We start from the raw sequence: 23,453 nt of genomic DNA on the forward strand, positions 1-23,453 counted from the left end.
GTAGTTGAGGTAATACAGTAGGTACATGTGGGTAGGGGGTAGTTGAGGTAATACAGTAGGTACATGTGGGTAGGGAGTAGTTGAGGTAATACAGTAGGTACATGTGGGTAGGGGGTAGTTGAGGTAATACAGTATGTACATGTGGGTAGGGGGTAGTTGAGGTAATACAGTAGGTACATGTGGGTAGGGGGTAGTTGAGGTAATACAGTAGGTACATGTGGGTAGGGGGTAGTTGAGGTAATACAGTAGGTACATGTGGGTAGGGGGTAGTTGAGGTAATACAGTATGTACATGTGGGTAGGGAGTAGTTGAGGTAATACAGTAGGTACATGTGGGTAGGGAGTAATTGAGGTAATACAGTAGGTACATGTGGGTAGGGGGTAGTTGAGGTAATACAGTATGTACATGTGGGTAGGGGGTAGTTGAGGTAATACAGTAGGTACATGTGGGTTGGGGGTAGTTGAGGTAATACAGTAGGTACATGTGGGTAGGGGGTAGTTGAGGTAATACAGTAGGTACATGTGGGTAGGGAGTAGTTGAGGTAATACAGTAGGTACATGTGGGTAGGGGGTAGTTGAGGTAATACAGTAGGTACATGTGGGTAGGGAGTAGTTGAGGTAATACAGTAGGTACATGTGGGTTGGGGGTAGTTGAGGTAATACAGTAGGTACATGTGGGTAGGGGGTAGTTGAGGTAATACAGTAGGTACATGTGGGTAGGGGGTAGTTGAGGTAATACAGTACGTACATGTGGGTAGGGGGTAGTTGAGGTAATACAGTAGGTACATGTGGGTAGGGGGTAGTTGAGGTAATACAGTAGGTACATGTGGGTAGGGGGTAGTTGAGGTAATACAGTAGGTACATGTGGGTATATATTTTTTTGTCTTTATCTGTTGTGGTCTAATACTGTCTTTTTGTCTATCTGTTGTGGTCTAGTACTGTCTTTATCTGTTGTGGTCTAGTACTGTCTTTTTGTCTATCTGTTGTGGTCTAGTACTGTCTTTATCTGTTGTGGTCTAGTACTGTCTTTATCTGTTGTGGTCTGGTACTGTCTTTATCTGTTGTGGTCTAGTACTGTCTCTATCTGTTGTGGTCTAGTACTGTCTTTATCTGTTGTGGTCTAGTACTGTCTTTTTGTCTATCTGTTGTGGTCTAGTACTGTCTTTGCTAGCTAGGACCATCTACTTTAACTTCTTACGGCTAGGGGTTCGACAACAAAAAATTCAAAAATATTTTTTCGAAATATTTAACTTTCATACATTCACAAGTGCAATACACCAAATTAAAGCTTAACTTCTTGTTAATCTACCCATCGTGTCCGATTTCAAAAGGGCTTTTCCTCACGAAAGCACACCATATGATTGTGTTAGGTCAGAGCCTAGTCACAAAAAACATACAGCCATTTTCCTGCCAAAGAGAGGAGTCACAAAAAGCAGAAATAGAGATAAAATTAATCACTAACCTTTGATGATCTTCATCAGATGGCACTCATAGGACTTCATGTTACACAATACATTTATGTTTTGTTCGATAAAGTTCATATTTATATCCAAAAATCTCAGTTTACATTGGCGAGTTATGTTCAGTAATGTTTTGCTTCCAAAACATCCGGTGATTTTGCAGAGAGCCACATCAATTTACAGAAATACTCATAATAAACATTGATAAAAGATACAAGTGTTATGCATGGAATTATAGATCCACTTCTCCTTAATGCAACCGCTGGGTCAGATTTCAAAAAAACTTTACGGAAAAAGCACACCATGCTATAATCTGAGTACAGCGCTCAGACACAAAAACAATCCATACAGATACCCGCCATGTTGTGGAGTCAACAGAAGTCAGAAATAGCATTATAAATATTCACTTACCTTTGATGATCTTCATCAGAATGCACTCCCAGGAATCCCAGTTCCACAATAAATGTTTGTTTTGTTCGATAAAGTCCATAATTTATGTCCAAATACCTCCTTTTTGTTAGTGCGTTTAGTTCACAATCCAAACTCACGAGGCGCGGGCAAGTCCAGGTGAAAGTTCAGACGAAAAGTCCAAAAAGTTATATAACAGTTTGTAGAAACATGTCAAACGATGTATAGAATCAATCTTTAGGATGTTTTTAACATAAATCTTCAATATTGTTTCAACCGGAGAATTCCTTTGTCTTTAGAAATGCAATGGAACGCAGGTCGCTCTCACGGCCACACTCGTGACCAGCTCATGGCATTCTGCCAGACCTCTGGTTGAAACAGCTCTCATTCTCTCCCCCTTCACAGTAGAAGCCTCAAACAAGGTTCTAAAGACTGTTGACATATAGTGGAAGCCTTAGGAAGTGCAATATGACCCCATAGACACTGTATATTAGAAAGGCAATGAGTTGAAGAACTACAAACCTCAGATTTCCCACTTCCTGGTTGGATTTTTCTCAGGTTTTCGCCTGCCATATGAGTTCTGTTATACTCAAAGACATCATTCAAACAGTTTTAGAAACTTCAGAGTGTTTTCTATCCAAATCTACTAATAATATGTATATATTAGCTTCTGGGCCTGAGTAGCAGGAAGTTTACTCTGGGCACGCTTTTCATCCGAACGTGAAAATGCTGCCCCCTATCCCAAACAGGTTAAGTGCTTCCTGTCTTCCCAGTAGCCTTCTTGGTGTGTGAACTGCTGACTGCTCCTAATTTGCGTCAGTGGAGGCTCCTCAGAGGAGAAAAGGGAGGACCACCCTCAGTGAATTTCATAAAAATAGTAAAACATTTAAACGGTTATCTATGTAGATAAAACTATACTAAATATATTCACGTCACCAAATAATGGATTAAAACACATTGTTTTGCAATGAAGGTCTACAGTAGCCTCAACAGCACTTTGTAGGGTAGCACCATGGTGTAGCCGGAGGACAGCTAGCTTCCATCCTCCTCTGGGTACATTGACTTCAATACAAACCCTAGGAGGCTCGTGGTTCTTTTCCCCCTTCCAGAGTAATTATGACAACTTCCGGAGGACGTCCTGATTACATTAAACATTTGATTAAATTACAACTATCTTTAGTCATAATAAACTCCAATAATTTTTGGAAAATACATTTATGAATGTATTTAAAACATTTACGCGCCCCAATGATGAGGGAAGATGATGTCAGGTTAAATATAATTATTTGTTTAAATCCCAGATGTGTTTGTGCTCTTGTCAACTCCAGTGCGGTCTTTGTCAAGCCAAACAACGAGTGAAATTATGTCCCTGTGTTCTGTTTAATCATGTCACATGACCTGGATTTTAACCTTTTTATTTTTTATTTAAAGCTTTTTCATCAAACTGTCTCCTTTTATGTCTAATGGTCCAGTACCATCCTCCAGCAACATCATCCGGCACCATCATCCAGGACCATCCTCCAGTACCATCCTCCAGTACCATCCTCAGACAATTGTTTTTTTCTAATTCTCATTTCTGGAAAATACTTCAAATAAAGGTCATGTGACATAATGAATTAAAACACAGGGTCCTAGGCATGATAGCGAAACATCCGACTCGCTCTTTTCCCCCCGGTTCATATAGCCTACAGTCAATGAACTGAGCAGACCAGACCCAGCTGCTAATGCATTGGTGCCTATGGGAGAGCACCCCAAAAATGGAGATCACAATTGAGTGATGAGTGGGACATCTTCATTTATCCACCATCTTTGATGATCGCTCAAACACTGGCACTCAGGCTAGTGAGTTCTTTGTCTCAGCACTGGTATTTTTCCTGAGTAAAAAAACAAAACATTTGTGTATTTCCAGAGATGAACTCTAGGTGGCGATAAGGACCAGTAATTCCAGCCAGACAGCCCTCTGTACTGTACTGTACCGTACCAGCAGGAACAAAAGAAGCTATAGAGGAGGAAAAACATGTTTTGCTCATATGGTGTCTAGGATTATGACCAATATGGAGTAGATTTAAAACCATGCATGTTTGTTTGGTCTACTAAATTAAACACAGTGTCTTTGGGCTGGATGGATGGATAAAGATTGATATAGAGAGAGAGAAAGCGATGGAGAAAGATGGATGCAGAGAGATGCCTTGGTCCTCATTTATGGAGAAAGATGTTGAATAGTAAATAAACAATTTGTAATTAGAGAATATTTTATATTAAAATGTCCATCACAACAATGACTTCTCTTTGTGATGACGTCAATAAAGAAAACATTATAAAACAATACTTTTTTATAAAGTATAAAGATACTATTTTAAAAACATTACTTTCTACTATTTCTACATTAGTATACAAAATATGTATATGCATACTGTTGATGTTTATCTCTGCTTGTGTGAGCGGGAATTATTTTTCTGTCATCTATGACCAAGTATTGCTTTGTTGTTGTTGTTGTTGTGACCGCAGGCTGTTTTTATTTTCTCATTGTGTGTTACTGGTTTTCCAGTAACGTGGGAGACGTGGGAGATGTTGGAAAGTGAACATGTTCAAAACATGCATTTCATCGCACACCAAGAACCGAAGAAAAAGACCATTGCCGTCACTCAAAAATAATTTACAAATGTTCAGTAGGACACTTTCTTCCCCAAAACCTTAGAAAAAAACTAAATTCATAATTTGATTGATTTATCTTGTGTTAGCCAGTTTTGTTTGTTTTTTTACCCTCAAATTCTACCAGAGTGAAGTCTTCTATTTAACCTAGTTAACTCCCTAATGATAGATTTGTCTTACCATTTGGTTCTCCAGAAATCCTAGTTTGAGTATTGTCTGATTTCCTGCTTATTTCCTGTAGTTTCCTGTAGTTTCCTGCTTATTTCCTGATAGTTTCCTGACCTGTTGTGTCTGCAGCTCTCGGCTAGGAATTGTCTACACCTCCACACCCAGGAAACTGGACTGCCTCGGGTCCCTGTTCTGTCTCAATATGGCGGCCATGTAGCGAATTAGGGAGCAGGGCTTGAACCAGTGACTCTGATGTTAGGCTGCATGGCGAGTGCATTAGTCAAGCCTGCCTCTCGTACCATCGAGTTCCAGACCTCTTGGTAGAGGGTGCAGTACATTGACACACAGACGCAGACAGTGGGAGGTTTCTCTCTGGGACGTCAGTGCTGTTGGTAACTTCACAGGAGAATCCCAGGACAACACCTACAGTGCCTTCAGAAGGTATTCATACCCCTTGACTTATTCCACATTTTACAGCCTGAATTCAAAATGGATGAAATCGATTCCCCCCCCCCTCCCACTCATCTACACACAATAATAACAAAGTGAAAACATGTTTTTAGAAATGTTTGCAAATTTATTGAAATATCTTATATAAATGTATTTAAATATTGTATTCATACCCTTGAGATAATACTTTGTAAAAGCACCTTTGGCATTTGATTACAGCTGTGAGTCTTTCTGGGTAATTCTCTAAGAGCTTTATTTAACTAGTCAAGTCGGTTAAGAACAAATTCTTATTTACAATGACGGCCTAGGAACAGTGGGTTAACTGCCTTGTTCAAAAAGACAGATGTTTACCTTGTCAGTTCAGGGATTCGATCTTGCAACCTTTCGGTTATTAGTCCAACGCTCTAACCACTAGGCTACCTGCCTCTAACAGCTAGGCTACCTGCCTCTAACAGCTAGGCTACCTGCCTCTAACAGCTAGGCTACCTGCCTCTAACCGCTAGGCTACCTGCCTCTAACCGCTAGGCTACCTGCCTCTAACCGCTAGGCTACCTGCCGCTAGCCGCTAGGCTACCTGCCGCTAGCCGCTAGGCTACCTGCCTCTAACCGCTAGGCTACCTGCCGCTAGCCGCTAGGCTACCTGCCTCTAACCGCTAGGCTACCTGCCACCCCCAGACATTGTAATTATGTACAAATTAATTCACATACGAAATACGAATGGAACCTTGATACAACTCCTACTGAATGTGTCTGTTAATAGTAAAAGCTTAATTATCTAATTAGAAGTCCTACTGAAGATATTTTACATTGACGTCATTTAGCAGACGCTCTTATCCAGAGCGACTTACATTAAGTAGTGAGTTCATACATGTTCATATTAGTCCCCCCCATGGGAATTGAACCCACAACCCTGGCGTTGCCAGGCCCACGCTCTACACACCTGCTGGGCACAGGTGTGTTGGCCACGGACAGAGGCCCAGCTGGTGGTGGAGTAGTCCGTAGCAGGGGCGGAGGACTGATGCAGCTGGTGGTGGAGTAGTCCGTAGCAGGAGCGGAGGACTGATGCGGGTAGTGGTGGAGTAGTCTGTAGCAGGAGCGGAGGACTGATGCAGCTGGTGGTGGAGTAGTCCGTAGCAGGAGCGGAGGACTGATGCAGCTGGTGGTGGAGTAGTCCGTAGCAGGAGCGGAGGACTGATGCAGCTGGTGGTGGAGTAGTCCGTAGCAGGAGCGGAGGACTGATGCAGCTGGTGGTGGAGTAGTCCGTAGCAGGAGCGGAGGACTGATGCGGGTAGTGGTGGAGTAGTCTGTAGCAGGAGCGGAGGACTGATGCAGCTGGTGGTGGAGTAGTCCGTAGCAGGAGCGGAGGACTGATGCAGCTGGTGGTGGAGTAGTCTGTAGCAGGAGCGGAGGACTGATGCAGCTGGTGGTGGAGTAGTCCGTAGCAGGAGCGGAGGACTGATGCAGCTGGTGGTGGAGTAGTCCGTAGCAGGAGCGGAGGACTGATGCAGCTGGTGGTGGAGTAGTCCGTAGCAGGAGCGGAGGACTGATGCAGCTGGTGGTGGAGTAGTCCGTAGCAGGAGCGGAGGACTGATGCAGCTGGTGGTGGAGTAGTCCGTAGCAGGAGCGGAGGACTGATGCAGCTGGTGGTGGAGTAGTCCGTAGCAGGAGCGGAGGACTGATGCAGCTGGTGGTGGAGTAGTCCGTAACAGGAGCGGAGGACTGATGCAGCTGGTGGTGGTGGAGTAGTGACATAGTTTATATCGTTTATATCTACCAAACATATATTTTGAGCGGTAGGTTATGGAACAAATAAGCCTTACAAATAAAAATAAAATAAAAATCTCAAATGTTATTTTGTCATGTTTTTGCAAAACAAATACAGCCAGTGGATGATGTTGTTGTCATTTATAGCCAAAGAAAACATAAGCTATGTCAGCTGTCTATGTCAGCTGTATCGTGTGTTTATTCCTGGTGGCATAACCTCGGCTGATGAGAGGATATCCTTAGAACAGGGGACTGCACTGATGGACTGGCAAGCACAGGTGGTTGGCTCCTTCGTAACGTCATTATCGCCAACCTACATGAACTAGCGGGTTGGAATGTAATGCGTAATACTACCAATAGATGGCGCCACATTCTTGTTTATTTTTGGCTCCCATTTTTCCAATGTCTTGATTTTGTCATTGTGTCTTGACCGCATGGTCCGGTAGACAAAGCAAGGTGGAGGCTGAGCTCACACTTTGCAGCGGACAGAACAATTCAATAGCTTATGTTGTCTTTGGCTATAAATGACAACAACAACTGTATTTGTTTTGCAAAAACATGACAAAATAACATTTGAGAATTATTATTTTTTTTTTTAAATTTGTAAGCCTTATTTGTTCCATAACTTACCGCTCAAAATATATGTTTGGTAGATATAAACGATAATTATTAGCACCAAAGAAATACGTCTCTTCATGTCTTCCTGTTCAGGACAGAAATGCAAGAGTTTGAATGTAAAAGCAACAGTTTCTTATGAATTCAACAGAGCGTTTGTCCTGTGTGTGTGTGTGTGTCTGTTCATAGACAAGAAGCAGGAGAAACTGAGCTCATCCTCTCGTAATGGGGAGACCTTCAAAGCGGCGGCGCCACCGCGCTTTGTTCACTTTCATTGTCTTTAATTAATTCATTAAATCAGTTTCATCCACGTGGATGAAGAAAAACAGCAAAAACAATGATCATATAAATACAGAGATGCCCGTTTTACCATGGAGACTGCGTGTTATTGCTTTCATGTTAAAGAGGTGTATCTGATGCAATAGCTGTATGGATTTGACAGCACAAAGAAAATAAGCACTGATAAAATAGGCACTGATAAAAAAAAAATTAAAAAGCAAATATCATTGTGTGAGAGTATAATTTATCCCACAGTCAGTTGTTTTCTTGACATGTTACAATATAAAAACGTCCATCAGACAAGCACGTGGGTGTGTAGCTCATTTGGTTATTGGCACGCAGAGACCGCTTGTTATTGTGGCAGCAGAACACTTGGAATGGAGAGGCACAACCCTTTTACGCAATATTCCACTTCATAAATCAACACATTTCTTTGTTCATGCAACACACGCCCCTACATTTGCATATAGCCTACATAAGGTAACCGTGCTGAACTGTAATCCTATCCGTTAAGAATATGAATGGTTAATAAAATAACCTCATGGTGTAGGCTATTCTGTCTATCTGTTTTTGGAGACAAGTCCCTTTAGGTGAAGGAGAAGGGTCAATATTTCTCCAAACAGCAAGAAAAATCAATAGGCTCATTAATCAAAGTCCGTGTTCTTTAACTACCAGGAGTCACCTTCCAATCAGGGCAGAGAGAAGGCATTATGATATCATCCCTATAGCCAGTCTCCGGGCGAGTTAGACCTGGCTTTGTTTGAGCTGCAGGGAGGGCTACTGTATTTGGAGATGAGGAGAGAAGGAGAAGAAGCATGGTCGTAGGGCGGGGTTTGGTTCTCACGTCTCCTCCCGCTGCCGCCTCTGATAGGATTACAGTTCAGCCCCGTTACCAAGTCGGGGAGCTTTTTCACACAAACAATTAACGCCCACCCACTGAACCGGGAAAGTCGCTTCGAACCAAACAGCGTGCTTCACATTCAACAGTCTATTCAGTAATCGCCCAACGCAAAGGAGCGCTCATTACAGAACAGTTTGAGAGAGTGACCGAGAGAGAAGTTGAATGAACAACACTTTCGTTTGTTTCTCACAGGATTTAAGGATATTTACACTGACTTCTAGTCTTTTTAACAACGTTCTGCAATATTTATATTTTTTCTTCAGTCAAAAAGCCAATTTTGAATTACATTCTCTACATGGGACCGTTACATAAAGTGATTGAAAACGTTTGGACGCGTCATCTCTGAACAATCTCAAGAAAGTGCTGAGTGCGCGCATACATGCCGACGCTTTAGGTTGAACAGGTTAGCTCGGATTTCCGTTAACTATTTACAATTATTTGTGACAGGGCACCGGACAGGCAGACTTTACTTCAGATGCACCTCACATACATGACAGACCCCGTTTAGAGCGCAGAGGAGAGCGAGGAACAAAAACCTACCGGGTCAAACCAAACAAACCGTTTGTAGTTTGGTAGTTAGAAGCGGTTATGCCAGCTGCTGACTTCGACATGGTGGTTGACAGTCCCCGGTTACACGGGGGTAAAGCCCCCGCCTCTACCCCCAACAACGAGAACGTTGTCCCGGCTTCCCTAAGCAGTCCTGCTGTGGATATCCTGCGGAACTTCTACCATACCAAGCGTGTGGGAAACTACTTGATCGGGAGGAAACTTGGAGAGGGCTCCTTCGCTAAAGTCCGAGAGGGACTTCATGCCATGACCGGAGAGAAGGTAGGCTAGTTGACAGTTCTGGAACTTAGTTAAGTTTTTGTTGATGGATGGATACATTTGTTGAGCTTTGTTTGGTTCGTTTCTCTAAAGTTACAATAGTGAGATAAATCGTCCCATTTTGCCATGCATGTGGAAATCATTATTTTGGATGTTGAAATGTAAAACACTTGGAATATTTTGCCAAGTGACCAATCTTGCTATAGTTACAAGAAGATGTATTAGACATTTTGACAACTTTAGTATCTGCTTAAATTAGACTACTTAATTACCTAATTATAACGGGGCTACAATAGCCTCCTATGAAACATTTAAACATGTAAATAACCCCTTTACATTGAAATGTGATGTCATGCCATTGATATTTTCTGTCACGTTTAATGTACTATGTGGAATGGCTAATCGCTGCTGACGTAGATGACGTAGTCACAAACATAGTCATCATGTTTTGCCGGGGTCGATAATGATACGTTCCCCAGCAACAACAAAAAAAATGTCGCTGAAACAAAAAAGACGGAACTAACAGAGTCACTGACCAACAATCAAAACGAAAAAGGTGGGGTTTTAGGAGGGGTTCTGAATGTTGACTTAGCAACAACAACTGGGACCTAAAAGACACCCACCATGAGCATCCACTAAATTTGCCCAAGAAGAGGCAAACAAAAGAAACCCCCCCCCCCCCACACCAAACTTAAAGACAGGAAGCAAACGTAAAAGGGATCGCATAACAAAATAATATAAAGGATTGCTTTTCTAGAAATCAAAATAGGGAGAGCCAACTAAAAGTGTTGACCCTCCACATCTCTCAAGGCATTAACGAGATGACAACCAGCACAGGTGTAACACATACGGACTAAAGAGGTGACACCAATCGGTGCGCCCTATGTGCTAACGAGCTATTCGTGCTAACGAGCTATTCGTGCTAACGAGCTATTCGTGCTAACGAGCTATTCGTGCTAACGAGCTATTCGTGCTAACGAGCTATTCGTGCTAACGAGCTATATGTGCTAACGAGCTATTCGTGCTATCGAGCTATACGTGCTAACGAGCTATACGTGCTAACGAGCTATATGTGCAACCTCAAAACATCAATGGAAAAACCAAAACCTGTAACAATAACCCGATGCTACCTTATGTCACAACTCTCACAATGACACGAGGTATGATGTACACATGCAACCCTATTGTAATAATGACACATGCATTATGAATGGTCTCCTATAGTGTCGGGTGGGGACGTTAACCAGCACAGTGGGAGTGAACACACACACTCTCCTGCCCAAAACCCAGCTTGAATATTATCAATATTTACTGTATTGCATGTTCTGTACCATGTGGTGGGTAGTGGCTGTGTTGAGCTGTGCTGTGTTGTGTTGAGCTGTGCTCTGTTGAGCTGTGTTGTGTTGAGCTGTGCTCTGTTGAGCTGTTGTGTTGAGCTGTGTTGTGTTGAGCTGTGCTCTGTTGAGCTGTGTTGTGTTGAGCTGTGCTCTGTTGAGCTGTGCTGTGTTGAGCTGTGCTCTGTTGAGCTGTGTTGTGTTGAGCTGTGTTGTGTTGAGCTGTGTTTTGTGTTGAGTTGAGCTGTACTGTGCTCTGTTGAGCTGTGTTGTGTTTTGTGTTGAGCTGTGTTGTGTTGAGCTGTGCTCTGTTGAGCTGTGTTGTGTTGTGCTGTGTTGAGCTGTGCTCTGTTGAGCTGTGCTGTGTTGAGCTGTGTTGTGTTGAGCTGTGTTGAGCTGTGTTGTGTTGAGCTGTGTTGTGTTGAGCTGTGTTGTGTTGAGCTGTGCTGTGTTGTGTTGAGCTGTGCTGTGTTGAGCTGTGCTGTGTTTTGTGTTGAGCTGTGCTGTGTTTTGTGTTGAGCTGTGCTGTGTTTTGTGTTGAGCTGTGCTGTGTTTTGTGTTGAGCTGTGCTGTGTTTTGTGTTGAGCTGTGCTGTGTTGTGCTGTGTTTTGTGTTGAGCTGTGCTGTGTTTTGTGTTGAGCTGTGCTGTTTTGTGCTGTGTTGAGCTGTGCTGTGTTGAGCTGTGCTGTGTTTTGTGTTGAGCTCTGCTGTGTTGTGCTGTGCTGTGTTGTGCTGTGTTGAGCTGTGCTGTGTTTTGTGTTGAGCTGTGTTGAGCTGTGTTTTGTGTTGAGCTCTGCTGTGTTGAGCTGTGCTGTGTTTTGTGTTGAGCTGTGTTGAGCTGTGCTGTGTTTTGTGTTGAGCTGTGTTGAGCTGTGCTGTGTTTTGTGTTGAGCTGTGTTGAGCTGTGCTGTGTTTTGTGTTGAGCTGTGTTGAGCTGTGCTGTGTTTTGTGTTGAGCTGTGCTGTGTTGAACTGTACTGTGCTGTGTTGAGCTGTACTGTGTTGAGCTGGGCTGTGTTGAACTGTACTGTGTTTTGTGTTGACCTGTGCTCTCTAGAGCGATCTCCTCCTCTGAAACAGACCGACTGTCCTAATGAATAGACCAGCCCATGAGAAAGTGGCTCGGGTACTTACATATGAAATGATGTCTTTGATAAGCGTATGTGTGTGTGTGTGTTTCGTCGTCAACGCAGGGCTGTGATATGGGCTACCATTGGCCACTGGTTGCCTTTGTCTCTCTGGGCTCTCTGTGCTTTTGAGGTGCAGCCAATGCATTAGCATATTACAAAAACACATACGGTACCCCTTTTCCTCACTGTGTGTGTGCGCGTGTCTGTATGTGTTTTTCACGGTGTGTGTGTGTGTGTGTGTGTGTGTGTGTTTTTTTCACTATGTGTGTGTGTGGTTTTTTCACTATGTGTGTGTGTGTGTGTGTGTGTGTGTTTTCACTATGTGTGTGTGTGTGTTTTTTCACTATGTGTGTGTGTGTGTGTGTGTTTTTTTCACTGTGTGTGTGTGTGTGTGTGTGTGTTTTCACTATGTGTGTGTGTGTGTTTTTTCACTATGTGTGTGTGTGTGTGTGTGTGTGTTTTCACTATGTGTGTGTGTGTGTGTTTTTGTGTGACCTGAAATTCCTATTTAGAATATTAAAGAAATAGATCCTCCCCGCCTGTACCCCTTTCACTCTGTTGCTGTAGAGAGAGAGAAAACACTCCTCTCTTTTCTCCTTCCCTTGTTCCCTTTGTATGGATGATGCAAACACTTGGCAATCAGTCAGGAGAGGGGAGAGGAGAGGAGAGGAGAGGAGGGGAGAGGAGGGGAGAGGAGAGAGGAGGGGAGAGGAGCATCGCTGCTCTCTGGGTCGTCTACTACGGGAGGCAGGGGGTGGGGGGGGGGGGGCGGTATTACATCAGCGGCAGTAGTAAGGAAGGAGCGGTGCTTTGTGATAGGACAGGCACGGCTGTGAGAGACAGAGCAGTGGAGGTTGATACTGAATGGGAAGGGAAAAGGACGGAAGAGGATGGAGGCATCACTGGAAACAACGGCCTTATATGGTGGTGCGGGGGGGGGGGGGGGGGGGGGGGGGGGGGGGGGGGGGGGGGGTGTTTTGGGGTCAGTGTCTGGGGTGCAGAGAAACGTGTGGGGGATCATATTATTACAACGGAAGGAGGGAGAGGGGGAGGTCAGGGAGAGGACAAGGTCAGGGAGATAACACATGTTGTGTATGAGGAATCTGTTTTGAATGTATGTAACCCACTTTCCCCGCATGACCTCATTCCCCCCTCTTCCACCCCTCCCTTCCCCCTGTGCCTGTCTGAGAGAAGGTTAACAACAGTTGTTCAGATGGCCCCTGGGCTGAGAACCCCCTCCTAGCTCGCCCTGTCTCCCCTCCTCTCCTCCTAGCTCGCCCTGTCTCCCCTCCTCTCCTCCTAGCTCGCCCTGTCTCCCCTCCTCTCCTCCTAGCTCGCCCTGTCTCCCCTCCTCTCCTCCTAGCTCGCCCTGTCTCCCCTCCTCCAGTATACCCCCACTCTCCGTCTCCCCTCACCCAGTATACCCCCACTCTCCGTCTCCCCTCACCCAGTATACCCCCACTCTCCGTCTACCCTTCCCCGGTACACCCCTTCTCTCTGTCTCCCCTCCCCCAGTATACCCCTTCTCTCCGTCTCCCCTCACCCAGTATACCCCTTCTCTCCATCTCCCCTCCTCCAGTATACCCCTTCTCTCCGTCTCCCCTCCCCCAGTATACCCCTTCTCTCTGTCTCCCCTCCCCCAGTATACCCCTTCTCTCCGTCTCCCCTCACCCAGTATACCCCTTCTCGCCATCTCCCCTCCTCAGTATACCCCTTCTCTCCGCTCCCCTCCCCCAGTATACCCCCACTCTCTGTCTCCCCTCACCCAGTATACCCCTTCTCTCCATCTCCCCTCCTCCAGTATACCCCTTCTCTCCGTCTCCCCTCCCCCAGTATACCCCCACTCTCTGTCTCCCCTCCCCCAGTATACCCCTTCTCTCCATCTCCCCTCCTCCAGTATACCCCTTCTCTCCGTCTCCCCTCATCCAGTATACCCCTTCTCTCCGTCTCCCCTCCTCCAGTATACCCCTTCTCTCCGTCTCCCCTCCCCCAGTATACCCCCACTCTCTGTCTCCCCTCCCCCAGTATACCCCCACTCTCTGTCTCCCCTCCCCCAGTATACCCCTTCTGTCCGTCTCCCCCCGAGACAGTGGGAGGTAGTGGGAGGTAGTGGGATGGAGACAGTGGGGGGTAGTGGGATAGAGACAGTGGGAGGTAGTGAGATGGAGACAGTGGGAGGTAGTGAGGTGGAGACAGTGGGATGGAGACAGTGGGGGGTAGTGGGATGGAGACAGTGGGAGGTAGTGGGATGGAGACAGTGGGAGGTAGTGGGATGGAGACAGTGGGATGGAGACAGTGGGAGGTAGTGAGGTGGAGACAGTGGGAGGTAGTGGGATGGAGACAGTGGTGGAGACAGTGGAGGTAGGTGGATGGAGACAGTGGGAGGTATTGGATGGAGACAGTGGAGGTAGTGGGATAGAGACAGTGGGGTAGTGGGATAGAGACAGTGGGAGGTAGTGGGATGGAGACAGTGGGAGGTAGTGGGATGGAGACAGTGGGGGGTAGTGGGATGGAGACAGTGGGAGGTAGTGGGATGGAGACAGTGGGAGGTAGTGGGATGGAGACAGTGGGATGGAGACAGTGGGAGGTAGTGAGGTGGAGACAGTGGGAGGTAGTGGGATGGAGACAGTGGGATGGAGACAGTGGGAGGTAGTGGGATAGAGACAGTGGGGGGTAGTGGGATAGAGACAGTGGGAGGTAGTGGGATGGAGACAGTGGGAGGTAGTGGGATGGAGACAGTGGGATGGAGACAGTGGGGGGTAGGGATGGAGACAGTGGGAGGTAGTGGATGGAGACAGTGGGAGGTAGTGAGATGGAGACAGTGGGAGGTAGTGGGATGGAGACAGTGGGGGGTAGTGAGGTGGAGACAGTGGGAGGTAGTGGGATGGAGACAGTGGGAGGTAGTGAGATGGAGACAGTGGGGGGTAGTGAGATGGAGACAGTGGGGGGTAGTGAGATGGAGACAGTGGGGGGTAGTGAGATGGAGACAGTGGGGGGTAGTGAGATGGAGACAGTGGAGGTAGTGAGATGGAGACAGTGGGAGGTAGTGAATGAGACGTGGGGGGTAGTGAGATGGAGACAGTGGGAGGTAGTGAGATGGAGACAGTGGGGGGTAGTGAGATGGAGACAGTGGGGGGTAGTGAGATGGAGACAGTGGGGGGTAGTGGGATGGAGACAGTGGGAGGTAGTGGGATGGAGACAGTGGGAGGTAGTGAGGTGGAGACAGTGGGAGGTAGTGGGATGGAGACAGTGGGATGGAGACAGTGGGAGGTAGTGAGATGGAGACAGTGGGAGGTAGTGAGATGGAGACAGTGGGAGGTAGTGGGATGGAGACAGTGGGAGGTAGTGGGATGGAGACAGTGGGAGGTAGTGGGATGGAGACAGTGGGAGGTAGTGGGATGGAGACAGTGGAGGTAGTGGGAGGAGACAGTGGGAGGTAGTGGGATGGAGACAGTGGGGGGTAGTGGGATGGAGACAGTGGGAGGTAGTGAGATGGAGACAGTGGGAGGTAGTGGGATGGAGACAGTGGGAGGTAGTGGGATGGAGACAGTGGGAGGTAGTGGGATGGAGACAGTGGGATGGAGACAGTGGGGGGTAGTGGGATAGAGACAGTGGGATGGAGACAGTGGGAGGTAGTGGGATGGAGACAGTGGGAGGTAGTGAGGTGGAAACAGTGGGATGGAGACAGTGGGGGGTAGTGGGATAGAGACAGTGGGATGGAGACAGTGGGAGGTAGTGGGATGGAGACAGTGGGAGGTAGTGGGATGGAGACAGTGGGATGGAGACAGTGGGGGGTAGTGGGATAGAGACAGTGGGAGGTAGTGGGATGGAGACAGTGGGAGGTAGTGAGATGGAGACAGTGGGAGGTAGTGAGGTGGAGACAGTGGGAGGTAGTGGGATGGAGACAGTGGGAGGTAGTGAGATGGAGACAGTGGGAGGTAGTGAGATGGAGACAGTGGGGGGTAGTGAATGGAACAGTGGAGGTGTGAGATGGAGACAGTGGGAGGTAGTGAGATGGAGACAGTGGGGTAGTGATGAGACAGTGGAGGTAGTGAGATGGAGACAGTGGGAGGTAGTGAGATGGAGACAGTGGGAGGTAGTGAGATGGAGACAGTGGGAGGTAGTGAGATGGAGACAGTGGGAGGTAGTGAGATGGAGACAGTGGGGGGTAGTGAGATGGAGACAGTGGGAGGTAGTGGGATGGAGACAGTGGGAGGATGAGATGGGACAGGGGGGGTAGTGGGATGGAGACAGTGGGATGAGCCATGGGAGGTAGTGAGATGGAGACAGTGGGATGGAGACAGTGGGAGTAGTGGGAGGGAGACAGTGGGAGGTAGTGAGGTGGAGACGTGGGAGTATGGATGAGACAGTGGGATGGAGACAGTGGGAGGTAGTGAGATGGAGACAGTGGGATGGAGCCAGTGGGATGGAGACAGTGGGAGGTAGTGAGATGGAGACAGTGGGAGGTAGTGGGATGGAGACAGTGGGAGGTAGTGAGATGGAGACATGTGGAGGTAGTGGATGGAGACAGTGGGATGGAGAACGTGGGAGGTAGTGGATGGAGACATGGGAGGTAGTGAGATGGAGACGTGGGAGGTAGTGAGATGGAGACAGTGGAGGTAGTGGGATGGAGACAGTGGGAGGTAGTGGGATGGAGACAGTGGAGGTAGTGGGATGGAGACAGTGGGAGGTGTGGGATGGAGACAGTGGGAGGTAGTGGGTGGAGAGCAGTGGGATGGAGACATGGGAGGTAGTGGGATGAGACAGTGGGAGTAGTGGGATGGAGACAGTGGGAGGTAGTGGATGGAGACGTGGGAGGTAGTGGGATGGAGACAGGTGGAGGTAGTGAGGTGGAGACAGTGGGAGGTAGTGAGGTGGAGACAGTGGAGTAGTGGATGGAGACAGTGGAGGTAGTGGGATGGAGACAGTGGGAGGTAGTGAGATGGGACAGTGGGAGGTAGTGGGATGGAGACAGTGGGAGGTAGTGAGATGGAGACAGTGGGATGGCGACAGTGGGAGGTAGTGGGATGGAGACAGTGGGAGGTAGTGAGGTGGAGACAGTGGGAGGTAGTGGGATGGAGACAGTGGGAGGTAGTGGGTGGATGGAGACGTGGAGTAGTGAGATGGAGACAGTGGGAGGTAGTGGGATGGAGACAGTGGAGGTAGTGGATGGAGACAGTGGGAGGTAGTGGGATGGAGACAGTGGAGTAGTGGATGGAGACGTGGGGAGTGGAGAGACGTGGGAGGTAGGGATGAGACAGTGGGAGGTAGTGGGATGGAGACAGTGGGAGGTAGTGAGATGGAGACAGTGGGGGGTAGTGGGATGGAGACAGTGGGATGGAGCCAGTGGGAGGTAGTGAGATGGAGACAGTGGGATGGAGACAGTGGGAGGTAGTGGGATGGAGACAGTGGGAGGTAGTGAGGTGGAGACAGTGGGAGGTAGTGGGATGGAGACAGTGGGATGGAGACAGTGGGAGGTGTGAATGGAGACAGTGGGATGAGCCAGTGGGATGGAGACAGTGGGAGGTGTGAGATGGAGACAGTGGGAGTGTGGATGGAGACGTGGAGTAGTGAGATGGAGACAGTGGGAGGTAGTGGGATGGAGACAGTGGGATGGAGACAGTGGGAGGTAGTGGGATGGAGACAGTGGGAGGTAGTGAGATGGAGACAGTGGGAGGTAGTGGGATGGAGACAGTGGGAGGTAGTGGGATGGAGACAGTGGGAGGTAGTGGGATGAGACAGTGGGAGTAGTGGGATGGAACAGTGGGAGGTAGTGAGTGGAGACAGTGGGATGGAGACAGTGGGAGGTAGTGGGATGGAGACAGTGGGAGGTAGTGGGATGGAGACAGTGGGAGGTAGTGAGATGGAGACAGTGGGAGGTAGTGGGATGGAGACAGTGGGAGGTAGTGAGGTGGAGACAGTGGGAGGTAGTGAGGTGGAGACAGTGGGAGGTAGTGGGATGGAGACAGTGGGAGGTAGTGGGATGGAGACAGTGGGAGGTAGTGAGATGGAGACAGTGGGAGGTAGTGGGATGGAGACAGTGGGAGGTAGTGAGATGGAGACAGTGGGATGGCGACAGTGGGAGGTAGTGGGATGGAGACAGTGGGAGGTAGTGGGTGGAGACAGTGGGGGTAGTAGGTGGGACAGTAGGTAGGGGATGGGACATGGGAGTAGTGAGATGGAGACAGTGGGAGGTAGTGAATGGAGACAGTGGGAGGTAGTGGGATGGAGACAGTGGGAGGTAGTGGGATGGAGACAGTGGGAGGTAGTGGGATGGAGACAGTGGGGGGTAGTGGGATGGAGACAGTGGGAGGTAGTGGGATGGAGACAGTGGGAGGTAGTGGGATGGAGACAGTGGGAGGTAGTGAGATGGAGACAGTGGGAGGTAGTGGGATGGAGACAGTGTGATGGAGACAGTGGGAGGTAGTGAGATGGAGACAGTGGGAGGTAGTGAGATGGAGACCAGTACAGGTTACTATATACAGGAGGGGTTGGAGACAGACCAGGACAGGTTACTATATACAGGAGGGAGTGGAGACAGACCAGGACAGGTTACTATATACAGGGAGTGGAGACAGACCAGGACAGGTACTATATACAGGAGGGGATGGAGACAGACCAGGACAGGTTACTATATACAGGAGGGAGTGGAGACAGACCAGGACAGGTTACTATATACAGGGAGTGGAGACAGACCAGGACAGGTTACTATATACAGGAGGGAGTGGAGACAGACCAGGACAGGTTACTATATACAGGAGGGATGGAGACAGACCAGTACAGGTTACTATATACAGGAGGGGTTGGAGACAGACCAGTACAGGTTACTATATACAGGAGGGGATGGAGACAGACCAGTACAGGTTACTATATACAGGAGGGGATGGAGACAGACCAGTACAGGTTACTATATACAGGAGGGGATGGAGACAGACCAGTACAGGTTACTATATACAGGAGGGGTTGGAGACAGACCAGGACAGGTTACTATATACAGGGAATGGAGACAGACCAGGACAGGTTACTATATACAGGAGGGTATGGAGACAGACCAGGACAGGTTACTATATACAGGAGGGAGTGGAGACAGACCAGGACAGGTTACTATATACAGGAGGGAGTGGAGACAGACCAGGACAGGTTACTATATACAGGAGGGTATGGAGACAGACCAGGACAGGTTACTATATACAGGGAGTGGAGACAGACCAGGACAGGTTACTATATACAGGAGGGGATGGAGACAGACCAGTACAGGTTACTATATACAGGAGGGGATGGAGACAGACCAGTACAGGTTACTATATACAGGAGGGGATGGAGACAGACCAGTACAGGTTACTATATACAGGAGGGAATGGAGACAGACCAGTACAGTTGCAGGAGGGCTTCTCTCTGTCTCTCTCCCATCCACCGCTTCGTTCCATGCCTGTTTCACATTTACACCAGTCTCCTGGTCCATTCTCCATGGGTGTGGTTGTTAATGATATCTCACAGAGTGGTCAGGCTGCCCTGTGTCTATAGTCTAGAGACTGATCTTCTTATTTTTTCTCTCTATCCCTCCTTCCATCTCTCCTTCCCTCCCTCTCTCCTTCCCTCCTTCTCTCCTTCCCTCTCTCCTTCCCTCCCTCTCTCCTTCCCTCCATCTCTCCTTCCTTCCCTCCCTCTCTCCTTCCCTCCCTCCTTCCTTCCCTCCTTCTCTCCTTCCCTCTCTCCTTCCCTCCATCTCTCCTTCCTTCCCTCTATCTCTCCTTCCCTCCCTCTCTCCTTCCCTCCCTCCTTCCTTCCCTCCCTCTCTCCCAGGTTGCAGTAAAGGTGATAGATAAGAGGAAGGCGAAGAAGGACTCGTATGTGACTAAGAACCTTCGTAGAGAGGGTCATATCCAACAGATGATCAGACACCCCAACATCACCCAGCTGCTGGACATACTGGAGACTGAGAACAGGTACTATACTATACTATACTGGAGACTGAGAACAGGTAATATACTATACTATACTATACTGGAGACTGAGAACAGGTACTATACTATACTATACTATACTATACTATACTGGAGACTGAGAACATGTACTATACTATACGATACTATACTATGCTATACTATACTATACTATACTGGAGACTGAGAACAGGTACTATACTATACTATACTGGAGACTGAGAACAGGTACTATACTATACTATACTGGAGACTGAGAACAGGTACTATACTATACTATAGACTACTGGACATACTGGAGACTGAGAACAGGTACTATACTATACTATAGACTACTGGACATACTGGAGACTGAGAACAGGTACTATACTATACTATACATACTATACTATACTGAGACTGGAAAGTAATACTATACTATACTGGAGACTGAGAACAGGTACTATACTATACTATACTATACTGGAGACTGAGAACAGGTACTATACTATACTATACTGGAGACTGAGAACAGGTACTATACTATACTATACTGGAGACTGAGAACAGGTACTATACTATACTATACTATACTGGAGACTGAGAACAGGTACTATACTATACTATACTATAGACTACTGGACATACTGGAGACTGAGAACAGGTACTATACTATACTATACTATAGACTACTGGACATACTGGAGACTGAGAACAGGTACTATACTATACTATACTGGAGACTGAGAACAGGTACTATACTATACTATACTATACTGGAGACTGAGAACAGGTACTATACTATACTATACTATACTATACTGGAGACTGAGAACATGTACTATACTATACTATACTATGCTATACTATACTATACTATACTGGAGACTGAGAACAGGTACTATACTATACTATACTATACTATACTATACTGGAGACTGAGAACAGGTACCATACTATACTATACTATACTATACTGGAGACTGAGAACAGGTACCATACTATACTATACTATACTATACTGGAGACTGAGAACATGTACTATACTATACTGGAGACTGAGAACAGGTAATATACTATACTATACTGGAGACTGAGAACAGGTACTATACTATACTATACTATACTATACTATACTATACTGGAGACTGAGAACAGGTACCATACTATACTATACTACACTATACTGGAGACTGAGAACATGTACTATACTATACTATGCTATACTATACTATACTGGAGACTGAGAACAGGTACTATACTATACTGGAGACTGAGAACAGGTACTATACTATACTGGAGACTGAGAACAGGTACTATACTATACTGGACATACTGGAGACTGAGACCAGGTACTATACTATACTATACTATACTGGAGACTGAGAACGGGTTATATACTATAATATACTATACTATACTATACTATACTATACTATACTATACTATACTGGAGACTGAGAACAGGTACTATACTATACTGGACATACTGGAGACTGAGACCAGGTACTATACTATACTGGACATACTGAAGACTGAGACCAGGTACTATACTATACTATACTATACTATACTGGAGACTGAGAACAGGTAATATACTATACTGGACATACTGGAGACTGAGACCAGGTACTATACTATACTGGACATACTGAAGACTGAGACCAGGTACTATACTATACTATACTATACTATACTATACTATACTATACTATACTATACTGGAGACTGAGAACAGGTAATATACTATACTGGACATACTGGAGACTGAGACCAGGTACTATACTATACTGGACATACTGAAGACTGAGACCAGGTACTATACTATACTATACTATACTATACTGGAGACTGAGAACAGGTAATATACTATACTATACTGGAGACTGAGAACAGGTAATATACTATACTATACTATACTGGACATACTGAAGACGGAGAACAGGTACTACTGAAGTTGAATGAGTTGATGAATTAATCAATTAATAAATGGATGAAAGAATGAACAGATGAAGAAATGAATCAGTCAATGAAGCTATACAGCACCCTAATGTGCCCCATTTTCTTTACAATAAAAACACATAAAAATACTGAAATGAAAATAGTAAGAAACAGTTGTAAAATGAACAGTACATGAATAAACACAGAATGAAGAGACAAGGATAAAACATTAAAAACAGATCTATGTATGAAGTCTATAGAAATTTAAATACTAGAAGTTTCTATCTGTTATCGTCAGTTATTACCTGGTGATGGAGTTGTGTCCTGTTATCTGTTATCACCAGTTATTACCTGGTGATGGAGTTGTGTCCTGTCATCTGTTATCACCAGTTATTACCTGGTGATGGAGTCTGTTATCACCAGTTATTACCTGGTGATGGAGTTGTGTCCTGTCATCTGTTATCACCAGTTATTACCTGGTGATGGAGTTGTGTCCTGTCATCTGTTATCATCAGTTATTACCTGGTGATGGAGTTGTGTCCTGTCATCTGTTATCATCAGTTATTACCTGGTGATGGAGTTGTGTCCTGTCATCTGTTATCACCAGTTATTACCTGGTGATGGAGTTGTGTCCTGTCATCTGTTATCATCAGTTATTACCTGGTGATGGAGTTGTGTCCTGTCATCTGTATCACCAGTTATTACCTGGTGATGGAGTTGTGTCCTGTCATCTGTTATCATCAGTTATTCCTGGTGATGGAGTTGTTCCTGTCACTGTTATCATCAGTTATTACCTGGTGATGGAGTTGTGTCCTGTCATCTGTTATCACCAGTTATTACCTGGTGATGGAGTTGTGTCCTGTCATCTGTTATCATCAGTTATTACCTGGTGATGGAGTTGTGTCCTGTCATCTGTTATCATCAGTTATTACCTGGTGATGGAGTTGTGTCCTGTCATCAGTTATCATCAGTTACTACCTGGTGATGGAGTTGTGTCCTGTTATCATCAGTTATTACCTGGTGATGGAGTTGTGTCCTGTTATCATCAGTTATTACCTGGTGATGGAGTTGTGTCCTGTCATCTGTTATCACCAGTTATTACCTGGTGATGGAGTTGTGTCCTGTCATCTGTTATCATCAGTTATTACCTGGTGATGGAGTTGTGTCCTGTCATCTGTTATCATCAGTTATTACCTGGTGATGGAGTTGTGTCCTGTTATCATCAGTTATTACCTGGTGATGGAGTTGTGTCCTGTCATCTGTTATCATCAGTTATTACCTGGTGATGGAGTTGTGTCCTGGAGGAAACCTCATGAACCGGATCTACGATAAGAAGAAGCTGGACGAGAGAGAGACGCAGAAATACGTACGGCAGCTGGTGATGGCTGTGGAACATCTACACAGAGCCGGAGTGGTGCACAGGTAGAGACGCACGCACGCACGCACGCACGCACGCACGCACGCACGCACGCACGCACGCACGCACGCACGCACGCACGCACACACATCTTCAGCAAAGTATCAGCATGTGCCAGCTGTAATAAGATCCTTTAACCAGGGATGTTCTGGACCTCTCTGTGTCTCACAGCTGTAATAAGATCCTTTA

At 46.5% G+C, this 23,453-nt stretch overlaps 1 protein-coding gene across 1 annotated transcript in view; it reads left to right on the forward strand.

The window, feature by feature from the left end:
• Positions 1-9,284: 9,284 nt before the first annotated feature.
• The window catches only part of hunk (hormonally up-regulated Neu-associated kinase), a 30,644-nt gene continuing 16,475 nt past the window's right edge, over positions 9,285-23,453 (forward strand). Inside the window, exons 1-3 of the mRNA XM_038964802.1 lie at positions 9,285-9,524; positions 19,788-19,930; positions 23,120-23,269. Of these exons, the coding sequence (XP_038820730.1) occupies positions 9,285-9,524; positions 19,788-19,930; positions 23,120-23,269 (533 nt within the window). The remainder of the gene's footprint in view (positions 9,525-19,787; positions 19,931-23,119; positions 23,270-23,453) is intronic.

This window comes from Salvelinus namaycush, chromosome 26 (assembly GCF_016432855.1).
Source record: "Salvelinus namaycush isolate Seneca chromosome 26, SaNama_1.0, whole genome shotgun sequence".
Taxonomy (NCBI): Eukaryota; Metazoa; Chordata; class Actinopteri; order Salmoniformes; family Salmonidae; genus Salvelinus; species Salvelinus namaycush.